This window comes from Stegostoma tigrinum, chromosome 38, assembly GCF_030684315.1.
Source record: "Stegostoma tigrinum isolate sSteTig4 chromosome 38, sSteTig4.hap1, whole genome shotgun sequence".
NCBI classification, from domain to species: domain Eukaryota; kingdom Metazoa; phylum Chordata; class Chondrichthyes; order Orectolobiformes; family Stegostomatidae; genus Stegostoma; species Stegostoma tigrinum.
In genome coordinates, this window is record NC_081391.1 from 10,309,064 (window position 1) to 10,333,529 (window position 24,466).

General features: G+C 45.9%; 1 protein-coding gene across 1 annotated transcript in view; it reads right to left on the bottom strand.

Annotated features, from left to right (window-relative positions):
- Positions 1-24,075, bottom strand: part of LOC125447235 (cytochrome P450 2J5-like) — a 40,675-nt gene extending 16,600 nt beyond the window's left edge. Inside the window, exons 1-4 of the mRNA XM_048521489.2 lie at positions 23,509-24,075; positions 15,653-15,815; positions 12,764-12,916; positions 6,623-6,783 (exon numbers count right to left, since the gene is read on the bottom strand). Coding sequence (XP_048377446.1) covers positions 6,623-6,783; positions 12,764-12,916; positions 15,653-15,815; positions 23,509-23,697 — 666 coding nt within the window. The 5' untranslated portion in view covers positions 23,698-24,075. The remainder of the gene's footprint in view (positions 1-6,622; positions 6,784-12,763; positions 12,917-15,652; positions 15,816-23,508) is intronic.
- Positions 24,076-24,466: the final 391 nt, after the last annotated feature.

Consider the following 24,466-nt stretch of genomic DNA (forward strand, 5'->3'; position numbering starts at 1 on the left):
CAGAAGTAAGTCCAGTGGCCATCCCTAGGGAGAAGGTGCTGGGGATGCTGTAAAGTCTGAAGGTGGCTAAATCACCTGGACCTTGGACCACACTGCAGAGTTCTGAAGGAAACAGCTGATGAGATTATTAGAGGTGTTGGAGGTGATCGTTCAGGAATCTCTGGAGTCAGGGAGGGTCCAGAGTACTTGAAATCATTACTAAGAATGAAAAGGGTTTGTCATATAAGGAGTGGTTGAGGACTCTGAGTTTGTGGTTGATGGAGTTTATGGGGGGCAGTAGGGAAACACAATATTGAAAGGCTGTCTCCCAGGAAAGCATCATCTTGAAGTAGGTGAGAATACAAGGCCAATTCAGTATCCGTCACAAAAAGGTTCAGCTTCTCTCCATGCCAGCCTAAAAGGTAAGGTCAAAGGGCTGGAAAAGAAGGGAGTAGTCAAACTAGCGGTGGCTCCAATAGTCCTGCACGACTGTGAGAAAGGAAATGAAGATCATGATCCTGTTCATAAGGGAGCAGGAAGCTGGTCAGAAGCCTTTAGGAATGGTCAAGCCTCCCAACAACCCCATAAGACATAGGAGTGGAAGTAAGGCCGTTCAGCCCATCAAGTCCACTCCGCCATTTAAAATCATGACTGATGGGCATTTCAACTCCACTTCCCTGCACTCTCCCCGTAGCCTTGATTCCTTGTGCGATCAAGAATTTATCGATCTCTGCCTTGAAGGAATCCAACGTCCCGGCCTCCACTGCGCTCTGCAGCAATGAATTCCACAAGCCCACCACACTCTGGCTGAAGAAATGTCGTCTCATTTCCGTTTTAAATTTACCCCCTCTAATTTTAAGGCTGTGCCCACGGGTCCTAGTCTCCCTGCCTAACGGAAACAACTTCCTAGCGTCCACCCCTTCTGAACCATACATTATCTTGTAAGTTTCTATTCGATCTCCCCTCAACCTTCTAAACTCTAATGAGTACAATCCCAGGATCCTTAGCCGTTCATCATACGTTAAACCTACCATTCCAGGGACCATCCGTGTGAATCTCCGCTGGACACGCTCCAGGGCTAGTATGTCCTTCCTGAGGTGTGGGGCCCAAAATTGGACACAGTATTCTAAATGGGGCCTAACTAGAGCCTTATAAAGCCTCAGAAGCACATCGCTGCTTTTATATTCCAACCCTCTTGAGATAAACGACAACATTACATTCGCTTTCTTAATTACGGACTCTACCTGCAAGTTAACCTTTACGGAATCCTGGACCAACACTCCCAGATCCCTTTTTACTTCTGCTTTGCAAATTTTCTCACCGTTTAGAAAATAGTCCATGCCTGTATTCTTTTTTCCAAAGTGCAAAACCTCACATTTACTCACATTGAATTTCATCAGCCATTTCCTGGACCACTCTCCTAAACTGTCTAACTCTTTCTGCAGCCTCCCCACCTCCTCAGTACTACCAGCCTGTCCACCTATCTTCGTATCATCGGCAAACTTCGCCAGAATGCCCCCAGTCCCTTCATCCAAGTCATTAATATATAAAGCGAACAGCTGCGCTCCAACACTAAACCCTGCAGGACACCACTCGTCACCGGTTGCCATTCCGAAAAAAGAGCCTTTTATCCCAACTCTCTGCCTTCTGTCAGACAGCCAATCCTCAAACCAAGCCAGTAGCTCACCTCGAACACCATGGGACCTCACCTTGCTCAGCAGCCTCCCGTGAGGCACCGTATCAAAGGCCTTTTGGAAGTTAGATAGATAACATCTACTGGGTTTCCCTGGTCTAACATACTTGTTACCTCTTCAAAGAATCCTAACAGGTTTGTCAGGCATGACCTCCCCTTTAGTAAAACCATGCTGATTTGTACTAATCTGACCCTGCACTTGCAGGAATTTAGAAATCTCATCCTTGACAATGGATTCTAGAATTTTATCAACTACCGAGGTTAGGCTAATCCACCTATAATTTTCCATCTTTTGCCTTGATCCTTTCTTAAACAAGGGGGTTACAACTGCAAATTTCCAATCATCTGGGACTTTCCCTGACTCCAGTGACTTTTGAGAGATCACGACCAAAGCCTCCACTAATTCCTCAGCCACCTCCCTCAGAACTCTAGGATGTAGCCCATAGGGGCCAGGAGATTTATCAATTTTTAGACCTTTAGCTTTTCTCGCACTTTCTCTTTTGTAATGCCTACCGTACTCAACTCTGCCCCCTCGCTCTTCCCAATTGTTGGCATACTACTCATGTCTTCCACTGTGAAGACTGATGCAAAGCACTGATTAAGTTCTTCAGCTATTTCCTTTTCTCCCAAAACTAGCTTCCAGCGTCAATTTGGAGCAGCCCAATATTTACTTTTGCCTCTAGCTTGTTTCTTATGTATTGAAAGAAGGTTTTACTATCATAATACTTCTGGCTAGCCTACCTTCATATTTGATCCTCTCCTTCCTTATTGCTCTCTCTGTTATCCTCTGTCTGTTTTTGTAGCCTTCCCAATCTTCTGATTTCCCAGTGCTCTTGGCCACTTTATGGGCTGTCTCTTTTTCTTTGATATATTTCCTGACTTCTTTTGTCAGCCATGGCTGTCTAATCCCACCCCGGATAATCTTTCTTTTCTTTGGGATGAACCTCTGTGCTGTGTCCTCAATTACACCCAGAAACTCCTGCCATTGTTGCTCTGCTGTCTTCCCTGCGAGGCTCTGCTTCCAGTCGATTTTCGTCAATTCCTCTCTCATGCCCCTGTAATTACCTTTTATTTAACTGTCACACCATTACATCCGATTTTGCCTTCTCTCTTTCAAACTGCAGGCAGTGAGTTCCAAATTCATCTCTCGCAGAAAAGAGAAGAAAGGAACTTGATCTTTGACCTTAAGGACTTTGTAAGGTAGAGAAAAATGTTCTACTTGTAGACTAGATGCATCGAGGGGCATTAAATAGCAGAGAACCAGTAATAACTCCAGCTGGGAGAGCAAGACAAATAAATTCACCCAGACTGTGGTGAGATTGTGGGAGTTCCTATCACAGCGTGGAGGATTCCCTCCCTTGTTTGTATTCCACACGGACTGTTCCCTCCAGGATACACGGGTCCACTCCTCCTCCATTCCCAATACCTCCGCATAACCTCACTGTACTTACCCACGCAATTGTAGAAAGTGCAGCACCTGTCTATTTACCCTCCTCACCATCCAAAGCCCCAGACACCTTCTAGATGAAGCAGCAAGTTACTTGCATTTCACTTGATCTCATCTGCTGTATTCGCTCATCGCATTGAGGTCACCTCTACATTTGGAAGTCAAACACAAACCAAGTGACTGTTTTGTAGAGCGCCTACAGTCTGTCCACAAAAATCGTAGAATCCTTACAGTGTGGAAGCAGGCCATTCAGCCCGCAGGCTTACAACGACCCTCCAAACAGCATTTTACCCAGACCCACCCCATCCCAAGGCTAATCTACCTAGCTTGCACTTCTTCAGCCTGTGGGAGGAAACCCACATGGGCACTGGAAGAACATGCAAGCTGCGCACAGTCACCCGAGGCAGGGACTGAACCCAGGTCCCCGATACTAGGAGGCAGCTGCGCTAACTACCACCACGCCACCCATGACCCCAAGCTTCTGGTTGCCTGACATCTCAACACACCACCATGTTCCCATGCCAACCTTTCTGTCTTGGGCCTGTTGTTTGATTCCCATCAGCCTCTGTGCAAGCCTGAAAAACGGCATCTTATTTTCCGCTCGGGGTACCCACAGCCTCCAGAACTCAACATTGAGTTGAATAACTTTAGAGCCTTCTAAATTTCCATGTTTGTCATCCACACCTGTTACTGCTATGATATGGGGTGATTTTAACTTAATCATCCATTCTCACATACTCCTAGGCCCATAATCGCATTATATGGGTTACTTTCAGTACAGTTAACCTTTCTCTCCTGTCCTTAGCACTTATTATCACTATTCAACTTCTGTTCTGCCCTGGCTGGCTATCCATGATCTCCTTGTTTATTTAACACCTTTCATCTCTCCCTCTCTATCTCACTGTTTCTGAGCGTCATCTCCGCACAACCGCTCACCTGTCCCCTTAACCCCCACACCACCCCACACGGCAGCAACTCCCCCCGCCACCGCACACCCCAGCCCCCAACATAAAGCCATTTTTTTTCCCAGCTGCTTACAGTGCCGACGAAGTGACACCAGACTCGGGCCTGCTGAGTCTTACCGGCAACTTCTGTCCTTGTTTCCGATGCCCAGCATCTGCAGTCCTTTGTGTAACATACAGTGGCAGAAGGTCCATATGGGATGTAACTTTCAGCCAATGCAGTCCCATGGTCTCTGAGTATAAGTCCCTGATGCCACATCATGGGCATTTAGCAGGTCTGATTAAGTTTGGGTAGAGCTTTGGGAACATTCACTCAATCACATGGCACAGTGGCTCACTGGTTAGCACTGCTGCCTCACAGCACCAGGGAGCCCAGGTTCAAACCTACCATTGGTTGGCTGTCTGTGTTGAGTTTGCACAATTGAGATTCAGACAAGCTCCCACCATATTGCATACACACTGCTTGCTAGCTAAAGCTTATACTCTTTAGAGCAGACATACTGAAGGTCATCATCTGATCGTCGCAAGTTGGGAAGTCCCATAGACAAAAACAAAGTTGCTGGAAAAGCTCAGCACATGTGTCAGCATCTGTGGAGGAGAAAACAGTTAACGTTTCTCTCAGAACTTCTGAGGAAGGGTCACTGGAACTGAAACGTTAACAATCTTTTCTCCTCCACAGATGCTGCTAGACCTGCTGAGCTTTTCCAGCAACTTTGTTTTTGTTCCTGATTTACAGCATCCGCAATTCTCTTGGTTCTTGGGAAGTCCCAAAGCGTGGGGTAGTATCCCTACCTCTGACTCAGAAGCTCTGTGAGCCCCACGATAGCCACAGAAAGTTTGTGAGCTTTGTCATTGTCAACCTACATATCCTACCAATGTGCACTGCTGCCTCACAGCACCAGAGGCCCAGGTTTGACCCCACCCTTGGGCGACTGTCTGTGTGGAGTTCATATATTGTCCCCGTGTCTGCTCGGGTTTCATCCTACAGTCCAAAGATGTGCAGGTTAGGGTTGGATTGGCCGTGCTAAATTGCCCCATAGTGTCCAGGGATGTGCAGGTTAGGGTGGATTAGCCATGGGAAATAAAGGATTACAGGGATAGGGCGAGTCTAGTGGAGTGTTCTTTGGAGTGTTGGTGTGGATTCAATGGGCTGAATGGCCTGCTTCCACACTGTAGGGATTCTATGATTCTACCTGGCTATCAGTGTCATAAAGTGGAGACATACCACTGCAAATTTACAAGGCCTAGGCTGAGGCCATGTATAATTTTGGTGCCCTGCACGTGCGAAGGTACTCAGTTACATTGGAGGCAGTTCAGAGGAGGTTCACAAGATTGCTTACAAGGACGAGGGGTTTGTCTCATGAAGAGAGATTGGGCAGTGTAGGCCTGTACTCATGAGAGTTTAGAAGAATGAGAGGAGAGCTACTGAGGCGTTTAAGGTGCTAAAGGGGACTGACTAGGTCGATGTAGAAAAGATGTTTGCTCATGGGAGGCTATCTAGAATGAGAATGAGAGGACACAGTTTTAGGAAAAGGGATAGCAGATTGAAACCAGGGATGAGGAGGAATTTCCTCTCTTAAAGTGGTGTGAATTTGTGGAATTCATTACCCCAGAGAGCGGTGGCCTGTGGGGGCGTTGAGTAAATTGAAGGAGGAGTGAGACAGATTTTCTAATTAGTAATGGGTTGATGGAAGATTGTGAGTGGGCAGGAAAGTGGAGTAAAGGCTGAGGCGAGAACAGCCATGATCATATTAAATGGCACAGCAGACTCGAAGGGCTGAATGGCCTACTCCAGCTCTTAGTTCTTCTTCTTCCTATGTTTAAGTTGTGTCAGCATCCCAGAATAATTTGTGCATTCAGTCAACATTTCTGTGAGGAGTACCATTTCAAGCAGCCATTTTCTGCTGAGATGATGGTCCTGATAATGGAAACTGGAGTGGCTTTCCTCCTCCCAGAATCCCTGAAAAAAAATCACACCCTGCACAGAGATAGTAGGAACTGCAGATGCTGGAGAACCTGAGATAACAAGGTGTGGAGCTGGATGAACACAGCTTTTCTGCTCCTAAGATGCTGCTTGGCTTGCTGTGTTCATCCAGCTCTACACTCCCTGCACAGACTCACATGTACCTCGCTTTAATATGAAGGTCGACAAATTAATTTGTTCGAAGAATAGATACATTTCTCCAATGCTTTACAACCAAAGAACTACTTTTGCAGTACGGTTACTAATTTATTATAGGAAATGGGCCAACCAATTTGCGCACGGCAAATTCCCAGAAACCAGTATTACGTTAATGACAAGATAATCTATCTTTGTGTTGCTGATTGAGGGGTTAATAATGGTCAGAACAACAGGAACAGGAAGGCTCATCTCCAACATAGCACCAGGGGATCCTACATCCATCCGCTCAAGCAGGTGGGGCACCGTTTAATATCTGATCTGAACGATAGGGCCTTTGACAGGCATTTATATGCCCATTTGGAGGGGGTATTTTCTCTCAGTCCTGAACATAAAGTGCTAATAAACATTAAAACAGTTACCATGGCCCAGAATCCTGCCTGAAGTTTCAGGGCCTCATTGAACAATGCGACGAGTCTCATGAATGTCCTGTCCTCGTAATCGAAACGCTTGCCGAAGATGAATTTGCAGATCACATTGGAAACAGCATTGGTGATGATGGCTTGGGGATCAAAGGGAGACCCTACGTAAGAACACAGAAGGTGGATCAATGTGATTTTGTCAAGGGTTACCTTTTCTTTCAGTGTTCCAGCTGAAGACAGTCTGAACTGCCGCTAGAGCTTTATCGCTGGAAAGAGGGTGTTATGGCGACACAGTGGTCAGCATCGCTGCCTCACAGCACCAGGGACCTGGGTTCGATTCTAGCCTCGGGTGCCTGGCTGTATGGGTTTCCTCCGGATGCTTTGGTTTCCTCCCACAGTCCAAAGATGTGCAGGTTAGGGTGGATTGGCCATGCTAGTTTGCCCATAGTGTTCAGGGATGCAGAAGCCCAGTGGGTTAGCTGTGAGAAATACAAGGATAGGGTAGGAGGTGGGTTTAGGTGGAATGCTGTTTGGAGAGTCAGTGTGACCTGATGGGCTGAATGACCTGACCCCGCTCTTTAGGGATCCGATGATAAAAAGATAGGCTCCGAATCCACCTCAGCTAGAAGAGGATCAAACCTCATGCTGTTTCCATCAATCTGATCCAGACCAAGCCAAACAGCAACAATAGTCCCCCATCCCCTGCAAATGTGCATATTTACTTGCATGTTGCAATGTGTAGCTAAGGATAGTGATGTTACTTCTGTTCTACATGCAGTTTACTCATTAAAACACCTGCTTATCGTATTTTTTTCCTTTATTCATTCACAGAATGAGGGCATTACTGGCCGGGCAGCATTTATTGCCCCATCCCTCGTTGCCCAAAGGGCAGTTAAGAATCAGCCACGTTGCTGTGGTTCTGGAGTCACATGTTGGCCAGACCAGGTAAGGATGGTAGTTTCCTTCCCTAAAGGGGCATTAATCAACGAGATGGGTTTTTCCCAACAATCAACAATAGATTCAGGGTCATCATTAGACTGTTAATTCCAGATATCTATTGAATTCACATTCTGCCATCTGCCGTGGAGGGATTCAAACCTGGCTCCCTGGGACATTATCTGGGTCTCTGGATTAACAGTCCAGCAATAATGCCTCTCGGTCATCACCTCCCCTTATGGTAGAATCACTGTGTCAGAGCATGTGGTCTGGGAATATATAGGTCCCACACTCCACCTTGACTGGGTCCACTTGGAACATGACATGCTGTTGGATATGTCCTATTGGTTGTAACCACAGAGCCCAGGCATTGAAGGGCCTGAGACTGTAATATGTGTATATTTCAGGAGTTGCAATAAGCCTCTGTTAAATCCTGCATTACCATGTTGCCCACATCTAATTCCTATGTTACCCAAGTGAACAGAATTATCGCCACATCGGGCACAATTGTTCAGCTGGAGACAAAGATTACACCAAAGTGGCAGCTCAGCAGAGGATCCAGTTTTTTTTTTCTTCCACTGGAAGGAATCTCTCCCACTCTTAGAACATAGAACATAGAACAGTACAGCACAATACAGGCCCTTTAGCCCATGATGTTATGCCGAGCTTTTACCCTAAACCTAAGGTCTATCTAACCTCAACTCTGACCTTATACTATCATCCATATGCCTATCTAATAGCCGCTTAAATGCCCCTAATGTGGCCGACTCCGCTACCCTCTCTGGGAATGCATTTCACGCCCCCACCACTCTCTGAGTAAAGAACCTACCTCTGACATCACCCCTATATCTATCTTCACTCACTTTAAAACTATGCAGCTAAACACGTGGCTACAGGGTGGGTGTAGGAGGGAGGGCTTCCATTATGTGGATAATTGGAGCACATTCTGGGGAAGGTGGGACCTGTACAGTAAGGACGGGTTGCACCTGAACCGGAAGGGCACAAAAACCCTGGGAGGGAGATTTGCTCGAGCTGTACGGGATGATTTAAACTCGATTGGCAGGGGGTGGGGAACCGGATCTGTAATTCAGAGAATGAGGTAATCAGTCTGCCAGCAGACACAATTAGGGAGTGAGGTTGTTTACAAAGAAATTTGGCCGATGGAGTGTAATTGTGAACACAGAGATGGTTTGAGGTGTGTGTACTCCAATGCTAGAAGTATCAGAAATAAGGCGAATGAGCTTAGAGCTTGGTTTGGTACTTGGAACTATGATGTGGTGGCCATTATGATATGTCTACAGTTTGGGTTGAGGTCAGGAACAAGAAAGGAGCAGTCACTTTGAGGGTTTTTTTTTACAAACCTCCTAATAGTTGCAGAGAAGTGGAGGAACGGCTTGTGAGGCAGATATTGGAAAGGTGCAGAAGTCACAGGGTTGTAGTCGTAGGTGACTTCAGCTTTTCAAATATTGATTGGAAACATTTTAGTTGTAATAGTTTAGATGGAGCGGATTTTGTCCAGTGTGTTCAGGAAGGATTCCTGACACAGTATGTAGTTAGACCCACACAAGGAGAGGCCACTTTGGATTTGGTGCTTGGCAATGAACCGGGCCAGGTGTTAGACAAGTTGGTAGGAGAGCATTTTGGCGGTAGCGATCATAACTCTGTTACTTTTACAATTGTCATGGATAAGGATAGGTACATACAGCAGAGTAAGGTTTATAATTGGGGTAAGGGTAATTACAATTCTGTTAGGCAAGAACTGGGTAACATAAAATGGGAACAGAGGCTGTCAGGAGAGAACACTATAGAATTGTGGAGATTGTTTAAGGAATGCATACTGTGTGTGTTTGATATGTTTGTCCTGAGCAGGCAGCGAAGATGCGTTTGAGTGAGGGAGCCCTGGCTCTCAAGAGGACAGTGTGAAACAGGCAGGTAGGATAGAGGAGGTTGATGTTAGCAAAGATTTCCTAGGAATTTTCAGGAAGTTGAAGATAGATAAGTGCCCTGGACTTGATGCGATTTATCCAAGGATTCTATGGGAAGCGAGAGAAGAGATTGCAGGGCCTTTGGCAATGATCTTTTCATCCTCACTGTCCACAGGTATAGTGCCGGAAGATTGGAGAGAGGCAAATGTCATTTCCTTGTTCAAAAAAAGGGAATAGGGATAAACTGGGAAATTACAGGCCAGGTAGGGGTGGAGGTTAGATAGACTTTAGGATTAGGGTAAAAGTTCGGCACAACATCGTGAGCCGAAGGGCCTGTAGTGTGCTGTACTGTTCTGTATTCTGTATATTCTGTATGCCCCCTCGTAATAGTTATCTCCATCCTCGGAAAAAGTCTCTGGCTGTCCACTCTATCTATACCTCTGATCTTCTTTCCTTTTTTTAAAAATATTCACTCAAGGGATGTGGGCATCACTGGCTGGGCCCAGCATTTATTGCCCATCCCTAGTTGCCCCTTGAGAAGGTGGGGGTGAGCTGCCTTCTTGAACTGCCGCAGCCCCTCTGCTATGAGTTGACCTTCAATGCCCTTAGGGAGGGAATTCCAGGATTTTGAACCAGCGACAGAGAAGGAAAGGCGATATATTTCCAAGTCAGGATGGTGAGTGGCCTGGTGGAGAATTTGAAGATGGTGGTGTTCCCACGTATCTGTTGCCCTTGTCCTAGTTAGAAATGGTCATGGGCTTGGAAGGTGCTGTCTGAGGATCTTTGATGAATTTCTGTAGTGCTTCTTGGAGACAGTACACGCTGCTGCTCTTGAGGGTCAGTGGTGGAGGGAGTGAATGCTCGTGGATGTGGTGCCAATCAAGCGGCTGCTTTGTCCTGGATGGTGTCAAGCTTCTTGAGTGTTGTTGGGGCTGCACCCATCCAGGCAAGTGGGGCTCATTCTATCACACTCCTGACTTATGCCTTGTAGATGGTGGACAGGCTTTGGGGAATCAGGAGGTGAGTTACTCACCGAGGTTTCTAAGCTCTGACCTGGTCTTAGAACATGATACTTAGAAGTATTCTCAGGCCATTTTTGTTGCCACAATAATTATCTGGCTAGCAGTGTTCATCTTAGTTTCTGGTCAATTGCAATCCCAGGATGTTGCTGGGGGAGGGGTTTCAATGATAATAATGCCATTGAATGTCAAAGGGCAACAGTTTGATTCTCTCTTGGCAGAGATGGTCACGGCCTTACAAATGTGTGGCATGAATGCTACTTGTGAAGTCCTCTACCAGGAAATGAACCTAGAATGTCTCACTCAGAGGCAGGGATACAACCTACTGCAATGCCAGACCTCCTTCAGGCGCAGTAACTTCATTCCAAAGAAGTGGAATCAGGACTTCAAGATTTCTTGCCCCTTCTTTAGAACCAACTTTCTTCTTTGATCAGAGTTTACTGTTGGATGAGTGTCTTGAAGCCTGTAAACTAGAACCCGAATCTGCCTGCACCAGAAAGATAGCCACTTCTAGATTCTAGTCATAGAGTCAAAAAGGCATACAGCACGGGAACAGACCCTTCGGCCCAACTTGTCTATACTGACCAGGTTTCCCAAAATAAATGAGCTCCATTTGCCTGCCTGCATCTTTCTCAATATTTTCTATCCATATGCCTGTTCAAATCTCTTTTAAATGTTGTAATTGTACCAGCCTCTACCACTTCCTCTGGCAGCTCATTCCATACACGCACCACCCTCTGTGTGAAAAAGTTGCCCCTCAGGTCTCTATTAAATTTTTCCCCTCTCACCTTAAACCTGTGCCTCTAATTTTGTATCAGAGATAATGGGAACTGCAGATGCTGGAGAATCCAAGATAACCAAGTGTGAAGCTGGATGAACACAGCAGGCCAAGCAGCATCTCAGGAGCACAAAAGCTGACGTTTCGGGCCTAGACCCTTCATCAGGGTCTAGGCCCGAAACGTCAGCTTTTGTGCTCTTGTGATGCTGCTTGGCCTGCTGTGTTCATCCAGCTTCACATTTGGTTACCTCTAACTTTGTTCCCTCCTCTCCTGTGTATAAAAGACCTTCGCTTTTCATCTTATTCATACCCCTCACGATCTTATAAACATCGCTCAGGGCACCCATCAATCTTCTATGCCTTAGTGAATAAAGTCCCAGCCTATGGAATTCACTGCCACAGAATGCTGTAGAGGCCAGGTCATTGAGTATATTTAAGACAGAGGTAGGTAGGTTCTTGATTGTCAAGGGGATCAAGAGTTTCAGGAAGGAAGCGGGAGAATGGGCTTGAGAAATTTATCAGCAATGATTGAATGGCAGAGCAGACTCAATGGGCTGAATGGCCTAACTTCTGTTCCTATGTCTATGGTCGATCCAGCTTCTCCTCATAACTCAAATCCTCCATTCCTGACAACACCCTGGTAATCTTTTCTGAACCCTTTCGAGCTTAATAATATCTTTTCTATAACAGGGCGACCAGAACTGCACACAGTACTCCAGAATAGGAGGTGATGGCCTAGTGGTATTATTGCTGGACTGTTAATCCAGAAACCCAGGTAACGTTCTGGGGACCTGGCTTGAATCCTGCCACAGCAGATGGTGGAATTTGAATTCAATAGATATCTGGAATTAAGAATCTAAAAGATGATCGAGAATCCATTGCCAACTGTTGAGGGAAAGTCCCATCTGGTTCACTAATCCCCTTTCAGGAAGGAAACTGCCATCATTACCTGGTCTGGCCTACATGTGACTCCAGGCCCACAGCAATGTGTTTGACTCTTAACTGGCATCTGGGCAATTAGTGATGAGCAAAGAATATTGGCCTGGGCAGAAATACCCTCATCCTGTGAATGTGTAAAGGAAAAAAAACAACAGGCCTCATCTATGTCCTGTACAATGTCAACATGATGGTCCCAACTCCTATACTCAAAGGTCTGAGCAATGAAGGCAAGTGTGCTAAACGCCATCTTAACCACCCTGTCTATGTGTGATCTAAACTTCAAAGAATTATGTACCTGAACACCTAATCTTCTGCTTTATCCCCATTACCCTTGCTCACTAGTTTTGTGTGGAATCTTCTTAAGTCTCAATACATTGGGAACCCTTCTGTTGGCTTGACGTTTGGGGTCAGTTATAGCCTAAATATGACATCTGAGGGCAAATACACTCAGAGAGTGATTCTAGGAGTAGTGGGGCTGTTTCGCCTTGGTTTCAGCCTGTGAGCTCCTGTGATAATATTGAATGATATTATTGCACATTCTTACCCTCATATTCTCTAAAAGCTGCAGCCAAATAATGGGCCTCTTCCAATATTCTTTCCTCAAAGGCAAATTGCCCTAAGCCAAAGTTTCTCAAAACAGTCAGGGTGACCCGGCGCTGCTGTTTCCAGGACCTGCCATAGGGAGCCATTAGAATACCTGAAAGAAAGGAGATAATCGATAAGTTAAATCAGAGTCTGTTTCTGATATCCACACTTTCTGATGCACAACAAAAAATGCACAAGGTGATATCAATCTACCATCAGCTTCTTCTTGTCAAAAACACTTAAATAATTTGCTTATGTTCTGTAATCTCATGTGACAGCAACAGTAAGGAGTCGTCCACAACTCAGCTGATAACATACTCCCCTCTAAGGGGAGGTGAAGGCCTACGGGGACTGTTCACAGAATCCCTACAGTGTGGAAACAGGCCCTTTGGCCCAACAAGTCCACAGCACCCCACCCAGACCCCAGCATACTCCCCATGTCTAACCCACTTAACCTAAACATCCCAGGGCACTATGGCAATTTAGCATGACCAATCCCCAGCATACTCCCCATGTCTAACCCACTTAACCTAAACATCCCAGGGCACTATGGCAATTTAGCATGACCAATCCACCTAGCCTGCACATCTTTGGCTGTAGGAGAAAACCAGAGCACCCGGAGGAATCCCACACAGACACAGGGAGAATGTGCAAACTCCACACAGACAGTCACCCTTGGGTGCAATTGAACCCAGGACCCTGGTCCTGTGAGGCAGCAGTGCTAACCACTGAGCTTCATACCACCTGTTGTTAGACTATTCATCTGGAAACTCAGCTATTGTTCTGGGCACCTGGGATTGAATCCTGCCGTGTAAAATTTAAAAAAAAACTTGGGGCCGTCCTGTGTACAATAGCAGTGTCCCTATCCATCAGCAGAAGGTCCGCATTCGAGTCCCGCCTGCTGCAGAGGTGTGCAATAATATCACTGAACAGGTAATTAGGAAAAATAGGTTAAATGTAATTTAAAAATCTGGAGTTAAAAATCTACTGAGGATTGGGTGAAAACCCTTCTGGTTCTCTGATTTCCCTCAGGGAATTAACTGCGTCATTCTTACCAGGGATAACACAGTGCGAAGCAGGAGGGACATGTTTTCTGAAGGAGAATCCTGACCCATAACCTCAGCTTTCCTGCTCCTCTGATGCCACTGTGTTCCTCCAGCTCCACACTATGTTATCTCTGACTCCAGCATCTGCAGTTCTTACTATCTCATTCATACCTCATCTGGCCTCTGCATGACTCCAGACCCACAGTAATGTGGTTGACTTTCAAACGGCCTAGCAAGGCACTCTGTTCAAGGGCCAGGCAATACATACTGGCCAGTCAGCAATTCCCACAAGTGAAGACAAGTAACTTAGGGGCTCAAAAATACCCCACTGGAAATTTGAGCATGTGGTCGACATTTCGGTGTGCACTCTGTCAAAGATGCCGTCTATCAGATGGGATCACCTTGTCTTTAGAGAAGGACATAAAGGAACACCACATTTTGAAGAACTGCAGCAGAATTCTCCACCAGCCCTGAGCAGCGGGTTTTGTCAGCTCAGTTGGCTGGCAGCTGTTTCACGATACAGAATGATGCCAACAGTGCTGGTTCAATTTGCACTAGGGTTGATATGACCATGAGGATTTCAGTTTCACCCCTTGCCTGAGGTGTGGTGACCCTCAAGTTAAACTCGCCACAAATTGCCACTCTCTTCGTGAGAGAGCAGCGCTCTGGAGTTATGCCGATAGTAAATTGGCCAATGGGTAATCCCTTGAGCCACATCATTAAAATGGGCAGCTTGCTTATTAGCACAATGTGGGAGGTCTTGTGGCACAATGGGCAATACCAGTGGGCTGACAGCTTTGGGTTCAAGTCCCATGCCAGGATTCATTGAGCATTAAGGAGTAATGGGGTTCAACAGACTGATAACCAAACTCAGAATCCTTCCACCACATCCTGACCATTGCCCATTGGCATGGCATGGCAGAGGATGGGTGTAAAGATGAGCTAAAAGGAAAAGTAATCACAATGTTGCTTCTGGGAACTTGCTGTGTAGAAATTGGTGCTGTATTGCCTACATCCCAAAATGTCTTGACTGGAAAGGGGTTTGAAACCACCAGGGGTGTGAAACGCGTTATATAAATGTAAGACTTCCTTCATTGTAGGTGAGAATGATAACTATTACCAGTTACCACATGGGAGTAAATTAGTTTCTTCATGTTCAGTCATGAGACTTGGGTGTTTCTGGCTAGGCTAGCATTAAATTCCCATCTCTAATTGCCTAGAGGGCAGTTAAGGGTCAGCTGCATTGCTGTGGGCCTGGAGTCATATGCAGCCAGTTCAGATGAGGATGGCAGTTTCCTTCCTAGTGTTACGACAGAATTCCTACAGGGTGGAAGCAGGCCATTTGGCCCATTGAGTCCATATTGATCCTCCAAACAGCATACCACTCAAATCTCCCACCCAACCCTAGCCCTGTAACCCTGCATTTCCCATGGCCAATCCACTTAGACTGCACACCTTTGGGCTGAGGGAGGAAACCGGAGCACCCGGAGGAAGCCCACGCAGACCCAGGGAGAATGTGCAAACTCCACACAGACAGTTGCCTGAGGGGTAAACCCCAGTCCGTGATGCTGTGACGCAGCAGTGCTAACCTCTGAGCCACCGCATTAGTGCATTGGCAGACTAGATGGATTTTCTTGAGAATAGTTTCTGTTTATAATATTCCAGAATTTTTTAATTGCATTTAAATTCCTTGAGTTGCGATGGTTATAATTGAGCCTGTGTCCTCAGAACATTCGCCTGCTACTAGCCCAATGATATAACCACATTGCCAGACCCTTAATGATATGCAAAGAAGTTATTACCTTGACCTTGTGACAAAAGGTCAGTGATACGCAAGTACGGTCGCCCAGCGAATTCTGTGCCATGCTGGGTCAGTGCCTCCTGGATTGTCTGAAAGCCGTTCAGAATAATGATCGGTAACCACAGGATATGTGTTGTAAAAATGTTCCCATATTTCCTGGAAAGCTGTTTAGAAAAAGGAGAAAAGAATCAGCTGGGCTCTTAGGTTGACAGCTTTCTCACCACTGAACCATGCGGTTGGAGGTGCAGTTAGCTCGATGGTTGGTTGGCAGCACCCCAATAGCACAGGGTTCGAATCCTGCATGGCCTGAAGGCATCACAGAGCAATCCCCATCTCAAGCTCACCTTGGTGGGGTGGGGGCATGGTTACCCCTGATTTAAACCACCGCTCCCTCCAATGAGGGAGCAGGACTGCGGCAACTTCACCCTGACTCAGGGATCAAATCTCACACTAGGGCCTCAGCGTGTTTAAATCAAGGACCCGCTGATGTCACTACAGTGCAGTACAGAGGGCCCACCACTCAGTCAGGGGGCATCATCCTTTAGATGAGGTGTTCCCTTAAGGTCTTTATCACACAGAGGGTGGTCGGACTCTAGAATGCGATGCCAGGGCTGGTGGTAGAGGCAGATACAATAGGGGTATTCAAGGGGCTTTTAGATAAACACATGGATATGCAGGGAATGGAGGGATATGGATCCATGTCGGGTGGACAGGATTAGTTTAATTTGGCATCATTTTTTGGCTTAACATCATGGGCTGAAGGGCTCGTTCCTGTGTTACACAATTCTACATTCTGTTATCTGTCTGTTAAGGTGGATTTATAACTCGAAGGTGATGGGGTGAGCTGTGCTAATATCAACTCACCAATCAGTGTCAATGTCTGGTTACTATCATATTATTAATGAGTTGTGTAAATATTACAGGGAAAACGGGCGGCACGGTGGCTCAGTGGTTAACACTGCTGCCTCATAGCACCAGGGACCGGGGTTCAATTCCAGCCTCGGGCAACTGTCTGTGTGGAGTTTGCACATTCTCCCAGTGTCTGCGTGGGTTCTTCCGGCTGCTCTGGTTTCCTCCCACAGTCCAAAGATGTACAGGTTAAGGTGGATTGGCTATGCTAAATTGATCTAAGGATGTGCGGGCTGGGTGGATTAGCCATGGGAACTGTTGGGTGATGGGGGGTTTGGATCACACTTCAGAGGATTGGTGTAGACTTGTTGGGTCAATTGGCTTGCTTCCACACTGTAGCAATTCTATTTGGCAAAAGCAGTTGGACATGAAAAGACAGCTCACACTGTCCTTACTATATTTAAAATTCTAACCGTAACTCTCAGCAAACAATTTAGATCACTTTACCCACTTTTCAGACTCAGATGAACCCAGGGCAGGGAGGGCAGTGTAAGTGGAGATGGTTTTGGCTCTAGAAAGAGATTTTTTAGACTTTAGTCCCATCCCAGACCCCCACCAGAGCTGAATCTGTCTGCATTCAATGTTAAAATTAAATAGTGTTTTCACCTTCCTAGAAACTGACTAGCAGCTGTTTGACTGTATGAGTCAATGGACGGTGAGTGATGGTTCAGTGCTGAAATAAAACAGGCCCAAAAGTGTAAGTGGGGTTAAAATTGTATCAGAGATAATAGGAACTGCAGATGCTGGAGAATCCAAGATAACAAAGTGTGGAGCTGGATGAACACCGCAGGCCTAGCAGCATTTTAGGAGCACAAAAGCTGACGTTTTGGGCCCAGAAAGGGTCTAGGCCTGAAACATCAGCGTTTGCGTTCCTAAGATGTTGCTTGGCCTGCTGTATTTATCCAGCTCCACACTTTGTTATCCCAAAAGTGTAAGTTCTGTTTTAATTTGCTTATGGGATGTGGATGGGACTGGTTAGGCTGGTATTAACTGGCCATTGCTAATCACCCTGAGGATAACTCAGCATCAAACCCCTTGGTTTAGGCATGGAGCTGCTGGCGTTGGAATAAGTCAGAAGTCACACGACACCAGGTTAGAGACTAGGATAAGAGACAGTAGGAACTGCAGATGCTGGAGAATCTGAGCGAAGAAGATATAGAGCTGGATGAACACAGCAGGCCAAGCAGCATCAGAGAAGCAGAAAAGCTGACGTTTCAGGCCGAGACCCATCAGAGAGTAACAGGTTTATGCAGGCTATCTGGGTAAGGACAGCAGATCTCTGAAATGGTAAAAGAGTGGCCTTTATCACAATGAACAATCGTTACACCGTCACCATCGGATTAGCTTTTTAATCCAGATTTCTTTCCTTGCTCACCCTGTTATTGAATTCAAGTTTCACTGTGGAATTTGAACCCCTACCCTCAGAATGTCAACCTAAGTTTAAGGCTACCAATCTAGTACAGTTTGACTGCACTGCCATCTCCCCAAGTGTTGGGAGCAGCTCTGAGGGAATTAGCTCATTCAGAATTGCGTACAAGTTCGGAGCATATACTCTGGTATGAGCAACCAGGCTAACATTATGCATTTCACAGCCAAGGTACTGCAAAGCATTCAGATGTGCACGAGGGGTCAAAACATTGTGTGGTGAAATGGAGGGACACTAAGCTCAGTGATTGCACCTTTCTGTTAACACGTTGTTGTTAAAAACCACAGAGGTTAAATGACTGCTCAGAGAAACTCCAGATCTGTGCTTTTCTCATCAGAATTTGATTGCAGTTTCCGATCTCCAAACTGCAACCACAGCTTGTTTCATCCCCATATTTACACACCCAACTCTTACCCAATTAAAGATAACAAGATATAGAGCTGGATAAACACAGCAGGCCAAGTAGCATCAGAGGAGCAGGAAAGCTTGACGTTTTGGGTCGGGACCCTTCTTTCTTCCAAGAAGGGTCCCGACCCGAAATGTTAAGCTTTCCTGCTCCTCTGATGCTGCTTGGTCTGCTGTGTCCCTCCTGCTTCACACTGTGTTATCTCAGATTCTCCAGCATCTGCAGTTCCTCCTATCTCTCTTATCCAATTAACTTTTAATTAATAGAAAACATACCCAATATTAACCAAAAGCAAGCAAACACAATGGTAACTTGTTGTGGAAAATGGCTATTTCTTGTTTTCCCACTTCTCTTTTTTAAAGCACAATATAATTTCAAAGGCTGTTTTTTTTTAGAATTTTTAATAGTTTCTCAGATTTTACTCCTTTCGTCATAAAACAATCACATAGCTAACCGTTGCTATCCACCCATTCCAATTTGGAGATTTCTCTGTTCTGCAGCATCTGCATAAACCCTGCAACATTGATTCTCAGTCTTTTCTCATTCATGCATTTTGTGAACATATTGTAATGATCAGACTCTTTTTTAAAAAATTTTTCTGCATGTGAACTGAAATGGAAAAAGTAAGCAAAGGACTGAGGAAGGAATTACTGTACTTTTAAAAAGCTGGTTACTTAAACTCATTGTAAGTCATGGTTACACTGTTGCATAGTTCAAACAGTAGACGCAGCTGTTTGCAGATCGGGAGGTATGAGGGATGTATACAGAGTAGGAATTCAACTGGCAACAGGTTGCTGATTGGTTTGTGGAGTTGTAGCTGGTTGTGGGCGGCAAAGGCCATCAGTGTAACAGCTATCTGATTGACCTTTGGGTATCTGAACATCTTGTGGGTGTGAATGATACAATCGGAAACATTTGGACTACTGCAAGTGGAAAGTGGAGTGTCTTTTTGAAGAATGCCAGTTTAGTTTCCTTCACCAGTTACTGTGCACTGTGAGCCTATGCAGTTAGTGTACCAATCACCTCTGCCTTCTGTGAAAAAGTGAAAAGAACTTGGAGAAAAGACGTGGAAGAATGGAAAATCCTGACAAACAAAAGGATCATTTTAGTGAACCCTGTGGACTGAGGCAAATAAACTGTTTTTCCAATGCTTTTTGCTCCACTCCACCAATAACAGCATGTCTGTCTGTGTCTCTCTGTATCTCTACTGGGGTGGATTAAGTATTAATTTGTAATTATTTGTCAACAGCTCATTGTTATTTACTTGTGATTAGAGTCTATTTATATGAAATAAACAGTAGCTGGTATTAAATACAGAAATCTGGTCTGTGTTTCTTTTGTTTGCCTGGGTCAGGCAAATTGGCAAATTTCACACATTTTGATAAAGTCTTTAATTTGTGCGACAACACCAGGATTAACGGATCTTGATTTGTAGGACATTATCCCAATGATTGCGTTATCCCTTGGTGACTTATTACCAATGTACCTCTCAATGCACTGCTGCTGAATCTCCTCATCGAATGTCTTCCATAGTTTTTGCCAAGAAAAGCAATGAGCTGAATCCAATTCTGAAACACAGAACTGCAGACGCAAAAGCAAAAATTGCTGGAGGAACTCAGCAGTTCTGGCAGTGTTTGTGCAGACGGACAGTTAATGTTTCAAGTCCAGACACTCTTCTTCAGAATCTGAAGAGCTAAATCCTATGTTTTTTTGGCTGAAAGTCAGATGCAATGGAATTTTTTTTGTTGGGGGGAGGGGATTCTCGCCATGAGGCCAGTTGTTTTTCTCTTAGGAAACACATCTCATTAACTCCCTGTGTTACTCTACGGACAGGGAACAAAGAAAATTACAGCTCAGGCTTGCCCTCCAAGCCTGCACTGACATGCTGCCCATCACAAATAAAACCCCCTACTCTTCTGGGGACCGTATCCCTCTATTCCCATTCTATTCATGTATTTGTCAAGACGCTCTTTCAAAGTCACTATGGTACCTGCGTCCACTACCTGCCCCAGCAGCGAGTTCCAGGCACGCACTACCCTCGTACATCACCTTTAAACCTCGCCCCTCGCACCTTAAACCCAGGGCCCCTGGTAACCGAATCTTCCACCCTGCAATTCCACTCATCCAATTATATTCTCCTTTTACCACGAGCCGTTCCTGGAACAAATCACCACTCCTGGGACATTCGGGAATTAACCAGCATTCCCTGGTGCGGGCGCCATCTTACAAAGTTTGCTGTGCGCAGATATTGCTGCTGCAAGGGAATGGCAGACTCTTGGCTGATCAGCTGATCGGGAAATTTTTCCAGGATTGGCGTGTGTTAAGATGGGGATAGAATCGGATGTGAGGCATGCTATAGGGGTGGGGCAATGAGACACATTCGGTAAGAAATGGTCAGAAATCCCGGTGAAGCCCTGCAATGAGAATGCCTCCAAAATACTCAGCGCAACTGGCACTCACACAAAAAACACTGGGCCAGACTCACTTGGCGAACATTGCTCCTCACTTCACGGATGTGGCCAGACCTACTGAGTCTCTCCAGCACTTTCGGATTTGACTTCGGAGTTTGCTGGATTTGACTTCACTCCCTAAAATTCCATCTGCTCCATTATCTGCAGTTCCACTCTCTGCGCCATTATCTGCAGCTCCACTCTCTGCGCCATTATCTGCAGTTCCACTCTCTGCTCCATTATCTGCAGCTCCACTCTCTGCTCCATTATCTGCAGTTCCACTCTCTGCGCCATTATCTGCAGCTCCACTCTCTGCGCCATTATCTGCAGTTCCACTCTCTGCTCCATTATCTGCAGCTCCACTCTCTGCTCCATTATCTGCAGTTCCACTCTCTGCGCCATTATCTGCAGTTCCACTCTCTGCGCCATTATCTGCAGTTCCACTCTCTGCGCCATTATCTGCAGCTCCACTCTCTGCGCCATTATCTGCAGCTCCACTCTCTGCGCCATTATCTGCAGCTCCACTCTCTGCTCCATTATCTGCAGTTCCACTCTCTGCGCCATTATCTGCAGCTCCACTCTCTGCGCCATTATCTGCAGTTCCACTCTCTGCGCCATTATCTGCAGCTCCACTCTCTGCTCCATTATCTGCAGCTCCACTCTCTGCTCCATTACCTGCAGCTCCACTCTCTGCTCCATTATCTGCAGTTCCACTCTCTGCGCCATTATCTGCAGCTCCACTCTCTGCGCCATTATCTGCAGTTCCACTCTCTGCGCCATTATCTGCAGCTCCACTCTCTGCTCCATTATCTGCAGCTCCACTCTCTGCTCCATTACCTGCAGCTCCACTCTCTGCGCCATTATCTGCAGCTCCACTCTCTGCCATTATCTGCAACTCCACTCTCTGCTCCATTATCTGCAGTTCCACTCTCTGCTCCATTACCTGCAGCTCCACTCTCTGCGCCATTATCTGCAGCTCCACTCTCTGCGCCATTATCCGCAGCTCCACTCTCTGCTCCATTATCTGCAGCTCCACTCTCTGCTCCATTATCTGCAGTTCCACTCTCTGCGCCATTATCTGCAGCTCCACTCTCTGCGCCATTATCTGCAGCTCCACTCTCTGCCATTATCTGCAGCTCCACTCTCTGCGCCATTATCTGCAGCTCCACTCTCTGCTCCATTATCTGCTGCTCCACTCTCTGCGCCATTATCTGCAACTCCACTCTCTGCGCCATTATCTGCAGTTCCACTCTCTGCGCCATTATCTGCAGCTCCACTCTCTATGGTGCCAAATTCCACTGTCTCACTGCTCTTTGAGTGAAGAAGTTTCTTCTGGGTTCCTTATTGGTCTCCCTGGTGATGATCTAACCACAGCTGGGTGAGGCTGAGCCATTGAATGTTTCAAGAAGGATTAGATACCGTTCTTAGGGCTAAAGGAGATGAAAGGGCGCGGGCTGAAAACGAGAACGGGGATAATCAGCCATGATTGTACAGAATGGCACATCAGGGCTCAAAGGGCTGAATGGCCAATGTCTGCTCCTATGTTTCTGTCGACAGCCTTCTCTCCTCCACATAAAGGAACACTCTCTGTGTATCCATTCTGTCAGATCCCGTCACCATTTAAAATACCACAAATACACAGTTTTAAGTCAACATTCCTTCATCAAGAGAGAAATGACCCAGTTTGCCAACGCTTTCCCGATAAGTTTAATCAGGAAACATTCTCCGTTATCTCTTCACTCTTCAGTGTCTTTTCAGGTATTTTAAATTCAGTGCATTCAGATAATGTAGGAACTCACCTCTGTAGCTGGAAGGGTCTTGAACTCAGATCTCCTGGCTCTGAGGCAGATACACTACAATTGCACCACAATGTCCTTTGCATAAATATGGGGAGGCAATGGCCTGGTGGCATTTTTATTGGTCTACTAATCCAGAGATGCTGGTAATATTCTCACCTGGATTCAAACTCTGTGGCAGATGGTGAAATGTGAATTCAATAAATATCTGGAATTAAGAATCTAATGATGACCATGAATCGATCGTCAGAAAAAACCCGTCTGGTTCACTAATGTCCTTTAGGGAAAGAAACTGCCATCCTTACCTGGTCTGCCCTGTATGTGACTCCAGACCCACAGCAACGTGGAGCTACAAGGAAAGCTGTTATGAAACAACAAACAATTCAGAAAAGATTTACAAGCATTTGGCCCAGTTTGGAGGATTTAAGCTTTAGGGCGAGGCTGACAAGGCTGTAAAAAAACCGAAAGAACTGTGGACGCTGTAAATCAGAGGCAAAAAGGTGCTGGGAAAGGTCAGCAGGTCTGGCAGTACCTTTGAAGGAAAAACGCAAGTTGACCTTTCAGGTCTGTTGACCTTTCATCAGAACACTGAACAAAAAGGAAACCCACATAGACACCGAGAGAATGTGCAAACTCCATGCAGACAGTTGCCCGAGGGTGGAATCGAACCCAGGCCCCTGGTGCTGCGAAGCTGCAGAATTTTGTGAAGGAATTAAATAAAAATGATGAGGTCCTCATAAATCGTTTCCTTGCAATGGGCAGATGGTACAGCCTTAACATTTAAACGAGTGGGGTGAGCTGTGTATAATTTTGAGTGACTTAGCAAGAAGAATATCATAATGTAGAGGACTCAAAGTCCACCTTCATTACCTCATGTAGAGCAGACTGGTCAGGGTAGAAGATGTTTCCAACGAGAGAGAAGGCAGAGGGCCCTGGAGGGAGATTGTTGGTCCTTTTGCTCCGGATTACCACAGTCACGAGGAAGAAAACAGCCAGGAATATCAGGAATGCCTGGAGATTGAGCCAAAGCATGCTTTGAGAGGCTGCCGCACTTTTCATTTCTCAACTTTCAAAATCTTTATCAGCTGCGCTTTTCTGAAAATCCGCTGCTGGACAAGTAAAGCGTTTACGAACTTGGCAAAAGAACCGGTCTTTTTGAGAGCTGGTTTTTGTTTTGCTTCCAAGGAGTTTTGCTGCAATCAGGCAGGTTAGAGTCCGATTTCTGAGCTCTGACTGTTCACCTGTTGCACTGTGAAGAGAAGGCTCGGCTGGGAGATATATTTTCTTGCTGTGGTGTTTATCAGGGGGCAACGATCGCTGCTGCTCACCAGGAATCTGGCAGTGTTCTCACACACTGCAGCTTGAAAAACAAATCATTTGTCAGGCCTGTCATTATCACATGGAAGGGGCCTAACGCTTATTTTAGGTATCCAGCGATGTGCTTGAAAGCCGGTGAGCATTTTTATCTGAAAAAATTTTGGAACGTTGCTGTGAACAATCCGTTTGCATACAGCAAAGTTCCACAAATAGCAAGCACACAATTTATCTATAGTGGTAAATATTGGCTAGGCCTCTGAAGGGTGGGAGTCACACACCCTGCTGTTTTTGACAAAGAATAACCTCGAAATCTGTGGATGATTAAAAGCAACTCATAAGGCAACGTGCTTGAAAACTTGGGCTGCAGTGATAATATGGTGACCTCTGTATCCAAAGTTTTGGGTTCAAGACCCACGCGAGGAATTGCCAGCTGTAGAAGGTGCATTGTAATGTGGTTAAGCAGGTTCATTGTCAACCTGTATATTTTTCCCAGCGGGCCACAAACCAGCAC